At 42.9% G+C, this 13,507-nt stretch overlaps 1 protein-coding gene across 1 annotated transcript in view; it reads right to left on the bottom strand.

Moving 5' to 3' along the window:
- Positions 1–13,507, bottom strand: part of ttc28 (tetratricopeptide repeat domain 28) — a 413,424-nt gene that overhangs the window by 24,102 nt on the left and 375,815 nt on the right. The window contains exons 12-13 of the mRNA XM_063013621.1: positions 12,342–12,510; positions 1,777–1,917 (exon numbers count right to left, since the gene is read on the bottom strand). Coding sequence (XP_062869691.1) covers positions 1,777–1,917; positions 12,342–12,510 — 310 coding nt within the window. The remainder of the gene's footprint in view (positions 1–1,776; positions 1,918–12,341; positions 12,511–13,507) is intronic.

Genomic DNA, 13,507 nt, shown 5'->3' with positions numbered 1-13,507 from the left:
CACCACCATGTCAGTGTCACTGCAGTGCTGAGAATGATCCACCACCTAAATAATACCAGCTCTGTGGTGGTCCTGTGGGGGTCCCGACCATTGAAGAACAGGGTGAAAGGGGGCTAACAAAGCATGCAGAGAGAAACAGATGGACTACAGTCAGTAATTGTAGAACTACAAAGTGCTTCTCTATGGTACGTGGAGCTGATAAAATGGACAGAGTGTAGAAACAAGGAGATGCATATTCCATGTTAGATAAAAGCCCTTTTAAGAGCTGAACGATGCTGATTAAATGGGTGGATCACTGAGCTGAAGCCCCTCGGATGAATTCTGGACGACCTGTGGCAGGTTGACGGAACAAAAAAAGCTTATAATTGTACATGATGTGGCTTTTCATGCAAAGAGGTGCTTAATGCTAATTAATCCAGTAAGTCGTGAGCTCCTCAGAGTCCGTAATGAGCAACCCAGACCCTGATTACATTTGAAGAGCTTCTCTCATTAAAACAAAACAGACAGTGTTTTACGGCATCTACCCCATTCTAGCTTTCTTTCCCATCCCCCCTATGTCCTGTCCTACTGTTCTTTCGCTATTAATTAATCCAAAATTGCAGTAGGAAGCCAAATAGCCAAGTTTACTAAGACACACAGACTCGCTAATGATCAATCCTGCCCCTGAGCATCATCACTGGACCATTTCACACCTATTAGAGGCTTGAATATTTGCTAATTGTTTAGCGATTAGGTGATCGATCGCTTCTCTTTCTTTGACTGTAAATGAGCGCTCCTGCTGGGGTTTTGAATAGTTGGTGTTAAGTAGTTTTATATATCAAAATATATCAACTTCATGCAACAAATTCCAAAAAAAGTTGGGACGGGGCAATTTAGGGCTAGTAATGAGGTGAAAAAACGAAATAATGATGTGATTCCAAACAGGTGATTGTAATCATGGAGTCTTTGATGAGCAAAGATGATCAGAGGATCTTCATATTTAAAAACAATGAACCTCAAAGAAAGATTGGAAGGGATTTGCATATTTTTTCCTCTACAGTGCATAATATCATTAAACGATTCAAGGAATCAGGAGGAATTTCAGTGCGTAAAGGCCAAGAGCGCAAGCTTAAGCTGAACGCCTGTGATCTTCGATTCCTCAGACGGCACTGCATCAAGAACCGCCACTCAACAATAGCTGATATAACCACATGGGTGAGGGATTACTTTGGCAAACCTTTGTCAAGCACTACAATACAGAGTTACATGCACAAATGCCACTTAAAACTTTACTGTGCAAAAAAGAAGCCTCATGTTAACCATGTCCAGAAGCGGCGTCAACTTCTCTGGGCTCAGAGGCATCTAGGATGGACCAGCACACAGTGGAAACATGTATTGTGGTCAGATGAATCAGCATTCCAGGTCTTTTGTGGAAAAATGGACTTTGTGTGCTCCAGATTAAAGACAAGGACCCTAAATCCAAAAGCCAAGGTCTGTAATGGTATGGGGCTGCGTCTTTTCCAGGGACGTCCATGCATTTTTCAACAAGACAATGCAAAACCACATGCTGCACACATTACAAAGGCGTGGCTGCGGAAGAAGACTGGCCTGCCTGCAGTCCTGACCTGTCCCCAATAGAGAATGTGTGGAGAATTTTGAAATGACAAATGCGACAACGACGACCCCGTACTGTTGCACATCTTAAGACGTGTTTGCAGGAAGAATGAAACAAAATAAAAGCTAAAACACTAAATCACTTGGTAGCTATCTTGTTGGTAAGACCCATCATTTTCCGACCTGTTAAAGAGGTTGTTCCTGGAAACCATTCTGAGGAAGCCAGTGGGATCGGTGACCGAGTTGAGCTTGTTGTTGAGCTCCTCGAACTGCTGGTCCAGGAGATCTCCCGCCTCGCTCTCAGTTTCACTGCTGGAACATGCTCTACAACACAGAAGAAACACATCGCATCATCAAATCTATACTTTCCTTTAAAATATAGCAGCTCTTTAACAGCTTTGATGAAATACAATCGTAAAGGAGCTTCTCAACACACACTAACACACCACCACCATGTCAGTGTCACTGCAGTGCTGAGAATGACCCACCACCCAAATAATACCTGCTCTGTAGTGGTCCTGTGGGTACATAGTGGTGCATGCATATCAGTCTAATGCAACTTTGTGTTGTCCTATTTTTGTTATATCCCATTCCCTTGTGTACTCTGCCTCATGTGTGACCTCTTCTCTGGCCAAGGAGGGTTGTAGGCTAGCTTTTGCTCCCTTTGACGTTTAAGGTGCATTTTATAGCACGTTTACATCTGATATTCTTACAAAGAACCAAACACATATGTGGGATCTCGCTATGTTCTCTGTATTCCTGTGTCACTCTGTTTATGGAGCCTACATTGCACACCTCACTCACTCATTTTCTTAACTGCTTATCCAATAAGGGTCGCGGCGGGGTGCTGGAGCCTATACCAGATTTTCAATGGGTGCAAGGCACACAGTAACACCCTGGACGGGGCGCCTGTCCATCGCAGGACAGACAAACATACACACAAATACACACACCCATTCACCTATAGGGCTATTCAGTGTGTCCAATTAACCTGACTGCATGTTTTTGGACTGTGGGAGGAAACCCACGCAGACACGGGGAGAACATGCAAACTCCGCACAGAAAGAACCTGGACCGCCCCGCCTGAGGCGACAGTGCTACCCACCGAGCCACCGACGATGCACACCTGTTAATATTTACTGCAAAGGACACTTTATACCAATCTATCTATCTATCCGTCTGTCTGTCTGTCTACCTACCTGTCTACCTACCTATCTACCTACCTACCTGTCTGTCTGTCTAACTATGTCCGTCTGTCTATCTATGTCAGTCTGTCTGTCTACCTACCTATCTATCTACCTACCTACCTACCTACCTACCTGTCTGTCTGTCTATCTATGTCTGTCTGTCTATCTACCTATCTCTCTACCTACCTACCTACCTACCTGTCTGTCTGCCTGCCTGACTGCCTGCTTGCCTGCCTGCCTGCCTATCTATCTATCTATCTATCTATCTATCTATCTATCTATCTATCTATCTATCTGTCTATGTGACAGACAGTTAAAGGTATAAAGAAGTGTGGAGTCACTGTTGCAGCAGCATGGAGGAGATCACCCATCCAGCCTTCCCTCCTTCATACAGGGCCACCCCTGCAAACAAGCTGGTAGCACCGCTAATGCTTTAGCTCTGGTCTCTGTGGTAGTAAAATGCTGTGCATTACACTGATACATCACCCAAGTCCCCTTGAAGGTTTTAATGTAGCATTTATGTCATTTTGTTTACTCCCTATATCTTCTTGAAGCATACAAATTTCTGGCTGGACTCCAATAGAGCTCATTTATGCATCTGGCTGCAGTCTGTAGACATCTCGTATGACAAGCCAAAGAGAGAAAATAAAAGAGAGAGAAACAATGAAATGCATCATGTCACTGCAGTCCACAATGCAAAGCTGAGTCACTACTGCATTGTCATTTTCTCCTTTTAACCTTAAATTCAATCATTCACTCATTCAGTAAGTACTGCTTTAAAAAAGCCACATAGCGTATGTTGAACACGGAAAAAAACCTGATCCTGTTTTAATAAAAATTCTTAACAGGAGACACACCAGCACTGAGATTCTGAACACCCTGGTTCGAATCTTGGCTCTGTTACCATCTACCTCTCGCCATTTATTGGCAGCAGACAAAATTGGCCACCAAGTCTGCTGGGTGGGAAAAGGACGGACTAAGCGGGTGGGGTCTTCGACTAGCAGGCCGAGGTGCCTGTGCAAGAAGTGGATGAGCTTCATATGCGAAACCACCAAGGCATGGGCGAAAAAGAAGGGGTTGAAGGACTGCGCATGCGCCGGAAAAGATCCCCAGTAGCGGAAGACTGATTGGCTACTCTAAAATCAGGAGAAAAAGGGAGAAAATGCATACATACACCTATTATGCATAACATTATGACCACCTTCTAGCCCCATATGCAACAAACTGTGATGCACTGTGTATTCTGACACCTTTCTATCAGAACCAGCATTAACTCCTTCAGCAATTTAAGCTACAGTAGCTCATCTGTTGGATCGGACCACACAGGCCAGCCTTCGCGCCCCACTTGCATCGATGAGCCTTGGCCGCCCATGACCCTGTCGCCGGTTTACCACTGTTTCTTCCTTGGACCACTTTTGATAGAGCTGCAGTTTTGGAGATGCTCTGACCCAGTCGTCTAACCATCACAATTCGGCTCCATGGCTAGACGACTGGGTCAGAGCATCTCCAAAACTGCAGCTCTTGTGGGGTGTTCCCGGTCTGCAGTGTTTAGTTTCTATCAAAAGTGGTCCAAGAAAGGAACAGTGGTAAACCGGCGACAGGGTCATGGGCGGCCAAACCTCATTGATGCAAGTGGGGAGCAAAGGCTGGCCCGTGTGGTCCGATCCAACAGACGAGCTACTGTAGGTAAGGTGTCAGAATACACAGTGCATCACAGTTTGTTGCGTATGGGGATACATAGCCGTAGACCAGTCAGTTAAGAAAGTGGTCATAATGTTATGCCTGATCGGTGCACATTTATGATATATAAAAAATATGATGTGTTTCTTCTACAGTACACAATTGCTGTGTAGTCTGATGCTAGTCCATGCTTATGTAATAGACTTTCAGGCTAGCAGCACTATATTAGTCTGTATTCACTCACTAATGTGCTATATTGTATTACGCCTCAGCGGGGAGCGAGTAAGTGTAATACAGCCACCCTGCACTTTTTTACACCAGTGTGTGTGTGCTGACTTAACACATGGGGACTGTTCCAAAAGCACCCAGGCGTCAACACAAGCTAGGAAAGTATGATGGTGGATGTAATGTGCCTCTAAGAACTCTAAAAACCCTCCTTTAGTGTACTGAGCCACAATATCACTGCATTCCTTCTGATCTGTGCATATACACATGCGTACACACCAGAGATGGGTGATCCGAGTCACGTTTCGAATGACTCTGACGCGACTCATGACTCGCAAAAAAATGACTCGTAAACAACAAGAGTCTCTAGCCACATGGTCCCTACTGTGTGCCCTTGTGTTCCCTACACACTGATCATGTGATCTTGTCCATGGGATCTTAAGCAGGTTAAACGAATTCGTTCGGATGCCCTGTGACATCATCATGTGATGAAGTGATGAAGCGTCGCTCCCTACTCCCTACACAGTTTGAAGTTCACTTCATTTGAAAATTTGTGTTACCTTTGGATTGGAATCTCACTTCAAATGGTGGAATACCCTACGTAGTGCACTTTACAGGATCAACTGGGGTGAATGGGACGCTCCTACAGAATTGGCGCTAATGGTTGAAAGACCGCTTTCTGAACCAATCAGACCTTCTGATTTGAATTTTCAGTAAGAAATGCTGTTATTTGCATTTATTCAGTTTGCATCACACAGATGATGTGTCAATGAAACGCTTGATTGGCTTTCTAACGAGTTAGTGTTTTACTTCACAACTGGGAAAAGTTTGGAGGTTTTTAATTATAAGCACATTTACAAAATAACGGATTATATTCCTAATGGGACAACACACGGTTATACATTTAATAGCATCTGGAAGAACATAAGCTTAGGTAAGCAGTGGTTATGATTTTTTTGCTGTGTTTTGGATTTTGGCCGCTGTGCCGTGATTTATCGCACGCTTTTGTTTTGCAATGAAAACAAAACGTATCAGTTTAAGCTTTTAACTGGTACCTTCTTGTTACGGAAATTACATTCATTTGCACAATGACTAGGAAAGTAAAGGCACTAAGTAAAACGGCAAAATACAGTCGCTAATCTGTTGTTGTTTTTTATCTGAACTTACATATTATTTGTTTATTTCTACGCTACATTTCCAATATACACAGATCAGCCATAACATTAAAACCACCTCATTGTTTCTACACACATTGTCCATTTTCTCAGCTTCACTTACCATATAGAAGCACTTTGTAGTTCTACAATTACTGACTGTAGTCCATCTGTTTCTCTACATACATTTTTAACCTGCTTTCACCCTGTTCTTCAATGGTCAGGACCCCCACAGGACCACCACAGAGCAGGTATTATTTAGGTGGTGGATCATTCTCAGCACTGCAGTGACACTGACATGGTGGTGGTGTGTTAGTGTGTGTTGTGCTGGTATGAGTGGATCAGACACAGCAGCACTGATGGAGTTTTTAAACACCTCACTGTCACTGCTAGACTGAGAATAGTCCACCAACTAAAAATGTCCAGCCAACAGCACCCCGTGGGCAGCGTCCTAGAAGATGACCAAATCAAACAGCAGCAATAGATGAGCGATCGTCTCTGACTTTACATCTTCAAGGTGGACCAACTAGCTGGAGTGTTTACTAGAGAGGACAGCGAGTGGACACGGTATTTAAAAACTCCAGCAGCGCTGCTGTGTCTTATCCACTAACACCAGCACAACACACACTAACACACCACCACCATGTCATTGTCACTGCAGTGCTGAGAATGATCTGATCAGTGTCCACACTGCATTAGGACTAATATAAACCGCAGTTCCGAATACACACGTACGCACAGAGCATCTGGAAAATACATCGAGCTACCGGATATGCCATCCTGCTCAGCACTGAATTAATTAAAATGTGACGAGTCAATTTCACACGTGATCAAAACACAACATACAGACACCATCAGACATGATTACAAACGAATCAGTCAGTAGCGCGAGACGAGTACATGTAAACAAATTTGTCTGATGAGATGTAATGAGTAAGGAAATCATTTTAATATCTGATTAAATCCTACGAGTTAGATGAGTATTGTGTTGTATCAGATCCTTGTGTTGTTTTATCTGCTACAATTACACATTAAAAATCCACATCATTAACACATAATTAATGCTAACAGCTGCAGATGTTTGGTGTGCAGGCTAAAGCTAAAAACTGCAATACAGATCTACCATTCATACAATCCATGCACAGTTATTCAGTACTGACGCATTTGCATTGGAGATCTAAAAAAAACACAACTTTTAATCATACATAAATTATAAAAGAGATGGGCAAATTATTATTGGATGCATAATTTACCCATGCTGCCATGTTTCCATTATGGGAACAATTCAACCAAGGGCGCTAATGTGGCTAACACTGAATGAAAGTAATGAAGGCGAACCAATCAGCAAAAACTCATTTTCATTACACAATCTAATCAAGAGCCTTAACTATATTTATTTATGTATTATTAGCTCTGTTAACATTTTCCATTAACTGAACATATTAAATTAGGATATCACCAAATGTATCACAACTACAGAACTAATAAAGGATTATTAAGCCTAATTATGAGCCTGAGTCATCATGTGTACATCTACGATTGGAAAGGATTTGCATATTTCTCCCTCTACAGTGCATAATATCATTAAACCATTCAAGGAATCGGGAGGCCAATTCAGTGCTAATCCATTCCTCAGACGGCACTGCATCAAGAACCACCACTCAACAATAGCTGATATAACTACATGGGTGAGGGATTACTTTGGCAAACTTTTGTCAAGCACTACAATACAGAGTTACATGCACAAATGCCACCTAACACTGTACTGTGCAAAAAAGAAGCCTCATGTTAACCATGTCCAGAAGCGGCGTCGACTTCTCTGGGCTCTGAGGCATCTAGGATGGACCATCACACAGTTGAAACGTGTATTGTGGTCAGATGAATCAGCATTCCAGGTCTTTTTTTGGAAAAAATTAGACGAAAGATGAAAAGGACCAGACTGTTATCAGCGACAAGTCCAAAAGCCAGGGTCTGTCATGGTATGGGGCTGTCAATGCCCTTGGCAAAGGTCATTTACACTACTGTGATGGCAGCATTAATGCAGAAAAGTACATTGAGATCTTAGAGCAACATATGCTGCCTTCAAGACATCATCTTTTCCAGGGACGTTCATGCATTTTTCAACAAGACAACGCAAACCTACATGCTGCACACATTGCCTGCAGTCCTGACCTGTCCCCAATAGAGAATGTGTAGAGAATTTTGAAAGGAAAAATGAAACAACGACGACTCCGTACTGTTGTACATCTTAAGACGTGTTTGCAGGAAGAATGGGACAAAATAAATCAGGTGTTGGTGGGTTATTAACGTTGATGTTTGGGTCTACTTTACAGAGTTTGTTCGTCAAGAGGAGACGCAGAATAGATCCGTTCCATTCAAAGTGCGCAGTCCCCGGCACAAACAGTCACACTTTGCACACAGTGTGTATCCTTTATTACTCATGCCAGCACCTCAAACAAACAGCAAACGTTGGGTTTTTGCAAAGGAAAAAAGGAAAAAACCCCATTCAACCTTCACTTCCACAGACATGGGCTACAGTGTCTGTTGGACGCCCAGCCAGGTTGGTAGCATGGCTGATATACAAACTCCAGAGCTTGAGCTCTTCATGGAGTTAGCACATTAGACTGCTGTTCCAACAAGCACTAAAGGTTTATTCATCTTCAGAACTGCTTTTTTGGGACACTCACAATGTACAGTTGGCGTTTCAAACAAACCAATCAAGAAGATCAGTGCATTACTGACCAAAACAAGCCAATGAATTCTATTAAAATACTTTAATTAGACATGTATTTGGCCAAAAGTATGTGAACACCCCACTTAACTATTTAGGTTTAGGTGTTTCAACCATGCCTATTGTTAACAATGTACACCGATCAGGCATAACATTATGACCACCTTCCTAATAGTGTGTTGGTCCCCCTTTTGCTGCCTCATACGCAACAAACTGTGATGCACTGTGTATTCTGACACCTTTCTATCAGAACCAGCATTAACGTCTCCAGCAATTTGAGCTACACTAGCTCGTCTGTTGGATCTGACCCTTGTGCATCGATGAGCCTTGGCCGCCCATGATCCTGTCACCGGTTTACCACTGTTCCTTCTTTGGACCACTTTTGATAAATGCTGACCACTGCAGACCGGGAACACCCCACAAGAGCTGCAGTTTTGGAGATGCTCTGACCCAGTCGTCTAGCCATCACAATCTGGCCCTTGTCAAACTCGCTCAAATCCTTACGCCTGCCCATTGTCATTTTTTCTGCTTATAACACATTAACTTCGATAATTAAATGTTCACTTGCTGCCTAATATATCCCACCCACTAACAGGTGCCGTGATGAAGATAATCAGTGGTATTCACTTCACCTGTCAGTGGTCACAATGTTATGCTTCCAACATTTTGAAGAAGGACCTTGTCTGTTCCAAATGTCTGTTTCATCAAGACATGAGTTACCAACATGAAAGGGAACTCCAGTGGCCTGCTTAGAGCCCTGACCTCAATCCCACTAAACACCTCTGGGATGAATTGAAATGCAGACCGTGAGCCATGCCGTCTCGTCCAACATCAGTGCCCGATCCTCACGAAAACGAAACAGCTACTTTAGCCTCAAACACCATATTGAAGAAGCAACTCTATATAAATGCATATGATTTTGGAGTGGGATGTCCAACAAGCTCAACATCAGGAGTCTTAAATTGAAAATGTATATGGGAAATGGTGCAAGCAGAGATTCTAGAGCAGTTTCCTCACGCTCAGCCCTCCTTTTTACTCCATTAGTCTCTGCGGAAAAGACGGATTTAGATACTTGGGATGGATAGGAAGGAAATCACCACTGCACCACAGCTGTGATCACAGCTCCGGCTCTAAACGAACAAGGCCGAGATGAAAGTGCAGTTCAGCGGGGAATCCTTCACACCTCATCACTAATGCGCTCGCGATGTTCGCCGTTCCCGATACACTGATTCAACGAAGGGCCCTACTTATGCACTGGCAAGTTTGCTTTTATGTCTGCTTATATTTCTCAATCGAATTCTACAATCCCTATTTCCAATTTGGGACATAAAGTGCCACTAAGTTGGGACACTTTGTGAAATGCAATAAAATATGAAGGGTGGTCAGGTGGTGCAGTGGTAAAAACATGCTAGCACACCAGAGCTGACATCTCAGGGTAGTTGTAGCCTAGTGGTTAAGGAATTGGACCAGTAATCAAAAAGGTTGCCACTGTTGGGCCCTTGAGCAAAGCCCTTAACCCTCAATTGCTCAGACAATATACTGTCACAGTACTGTAAGTCGCTTTGAATAAAAGCGTCTGCTAAATGCCGAAAATGTAAATGTAAATCTCACGCTTGTGAGTTCGACTCTCAGCTCTGCTACCGACAGGCTTTGCCAAAGTAATCCCTTGCCCATTCAGCTTAAGCTTGCGCCCTTGGCCTTTACGCACTGAAATTCCTCCCGATTCCTTGAATCGTTCAATTATATTATGCACCGTAGAGGGGGAAATATGCAAATCCCTTTAAATCTTTAAAACTTAAGTTGACCAGACAAAACATGAAATATCTCAGGTCCATCCTGTCTGCAATCAAATAAAAGTCAATGTAAGGAACACTGCATTTGCATTTTCCATACTGTCCCAACTTTTTTCTGATTTGGGGTTGTATTATCTCGATGATGTCAAATATAGTTCAAATAGTAATTTGCGATTGAAACAGACCTTTGAACATGTTAACACCACTGACAACATTTATAATAACTCTTTGTACTTTGGGTCATGAACTTATTAGTAGGAAAGGAAGCCCTCCTGTCCAGCTGTCACTGTTTATTTCTTAGTACATGTTGAGATGTGGTTCTCCAGGGCAAAGAAACAAACAGTGCTCTATCACGCTGTGTTTGTTGCCACCAGCTGATGCGATTACATCCATCAGGATGTGTACTTAACACCCGAAAGTAATCTTAATATGCTTACATGCTTTACAGGTGTATAAAGTTTATATAACAATCTACGTATATAACAAATTACTGTACATGCTTTTAACATTTTGACCCGTTCCTGTCCCATCATGATGCTACCTCTGTACACAAAGAGGTCAATTAAGACAGTATCTTAAGGTAAGGATTGCACAAAGGAAAGGTCTGACCTCCAACCCACTAAACAGCATTGGTATGAAGTGGAATGCTGATTGCAAGCCAGTCCTTCATCAACATCAATGCCGGAGATAACAAAATGACTACAATTCTAAAATTACTGAATGTAGTCCATCTGTTTCTCTACATACTTTTTTTTAGCCTGCTTTCACCCTGTCCTTCAATGGTCAGGACTCTCCCAGGACCACTACAGAGTAGATATTATTTGGGTGGTGGATCATTCTCAGTACTGCAATGACACTGACATGGTGGTGGTGTGTTTGTGTGTGTTGTGCTGGGAGTTTTTAAACACCTCACTGTCACTGCTGGACTGAGAATACTCCACCAAACAAAAATATCCAGCCAACAGCGCCCTGTGGGCAGCCTCCTGTGACCAATGATGAAGGTCTAGAAGATGACCAACTCAAACAACAGCAATAGATGAGCGATCGTCTCTGACTTTACATCTACAAGGTGGACCAACTAGGTAGGAGTGTCTAATAGAGTGGACAGTGAGTGGACACGGTGTTTAAAAACTCCAGTACAACACACACTAACTAACACACCACCACCATGTCAGTGTAACTGCAGTGCTGAGAATGATCCACCATCTAAATAATACCTACTCTGTGGTGGTCCTGTGGGGGTTCTGACCATTGAAGAACAGGGTGAAAGCAGGCTAAAAAAGCATGTAGAGAAACAGATGGACTACAATCAGTAATTGTAGAAGCTACAAAGTGCTTCCTATATGGTAATTGAGCTGATAAAATGGACAGTGAGTGTAGAAACAAGGAGGTGGTTTTAATGTTATGGCTGATCAGTGTATGTATACTATAATACTTTTAGAATAGCCCTGACCCCCTCTGTCTTTAAAGAAGCATATGAAAAAATACGCCACAGCGCATTTATTGTTCATAATATGGAATGAAGTACATTTCTTTACCCTGTTTTGATAGGAATCCTCAAGTTCCATGAAGTGTACCTGGGCGAAGGCGCTTCCGAGAGTGGGCCGTCTGATTTCCAGGAGGCCGGCGGTGGTTCGGTGCATGGAGGAGGTGCCACGTCCCTGGAGCAGCACACTGCTAATTGCCAGAGAAGCTCTGGGAGTTGATGCCTATTACAGCAGGTGAGCGCTGTGCACGATTTGGACAGTTTCCCAGAAAAGGATTAACCCTTCTGTTTCCGTTCAGTTAGTCCTGTCTCTTTTCATTTTATAGACATGTTTTTATGTGTAATGTTATCATTATATTGTTGCTGATCAATATAATGATAACATTACACATAAAAACATGTCTATAAAATGAAAAGAGACAGGACTAACTGAACGGAACAGAAGGGTTAATCCTTTTCTGGGAAACTGTCCAAATCGTGCACAGCGCTCACCTGCTGTAATAGGCATCAACTCCCAGAGCTTCTCTGGCATTAGCAGTGTGCTGCTCCAGGGACGTGGCACCTCCTCCATGCACCGAACCACCGCCGGCCTCCTGGAAATCAGACGGCCCACTCTCGGAAGCGCCTTCGCCCAGGTACACTTCATGGAACTTGAGGATTCCTATCAAAACAGGGTAAAGAAATGTACTTCATTCCATATTATGAACAATAAATGCGCTGTGGCGTATTTTTTCATATGCTTCTTTAAAGACAGAGGGGGTCAGGGCTATTCTAAAAGTATTATAGTATACATACACTGATCAGCCATAACATTAAAACCACCTCCTTGTTTCTACACTCACTGTCCATTTTATCAGCTCCACTTACCATATAGGAGCACTTTGTAGTTCTACAATTACTGACTGTATTTAATCTGTTTCTCTGCATGCATTGTTAGCCCCCTTTCATGCTGTTCCTCAATGGTCAGGACTCTGCCAGGACCACTACAGAGTAGGTATTATTTGGGTGGTGAATCATTCTCAGCACTGAAGTGACACAGACATGGTGGTGGTGTGTTAGTGTGTGTTGTGCTGGTATGAGTGAATCAGACTCAGCAGCGCTTATGGAGTTTTTAAACACCTCACTGTCACTGCTGGACTGAGAATAGTCCATCAAGCAAAAATATTCAGCCAACAGCGTGTTGGCCACTGATGAAGGTCTAGAAGATGACCAACTCAAACAGCAGCAATAAATGAGCGATCGTCTCTGACTTTACATCTACAAGGTGGACCAACTAGGTAGGAATGTCTGATAGAGTGGACAGTGAGTGGACACGGTATATTAAAACTCCACTCATACCAGCACAACACACACTAACACACCACCACCATGTCAGTGTCACTGCAGTGCTGAAAATGATCCACCATCCAAATAATACCTACTCTGTAGTGGTCCTGTGGGGGTCCTGACCATTGAAGAACAGTGAAAGCAGGCTATAAAGGTATGTAGAGAAACATACAGACTACAGTCAGTAATTGTAGAACTACAAAGTGCTTCTATATGGTAAGTGGAGCTGATAAAATGGACAGTGAGTGTAGAAACAAGGAAGTGGTTTTAATGTTATGGCTGATCAGTGTATACTATCATTCTACAGTATAATATTCTGAAAATAATAAAAT

This window comes from Trichomycterus rosablanca, chromosome 18 (genome assembly GCF_030014385.1).
Source record: "Trichomycterus rosablanca isolate fTriRos1 chromosome 18, fTriRos1.hap1, whole genome shotgun sequence".
Lineage (NCBI taxonomy): Eukaryota > Metazoa > Chordata > Actinopteri > Siluriformes > Trichomycteridae > Trichomycterus > Trichomycterus rosablanca.
The sequence above is the reverse complement of the archived record's forward strand: the minus strand, read 5'-3'. Positions and strand labels throughout refer to the sequence as shown.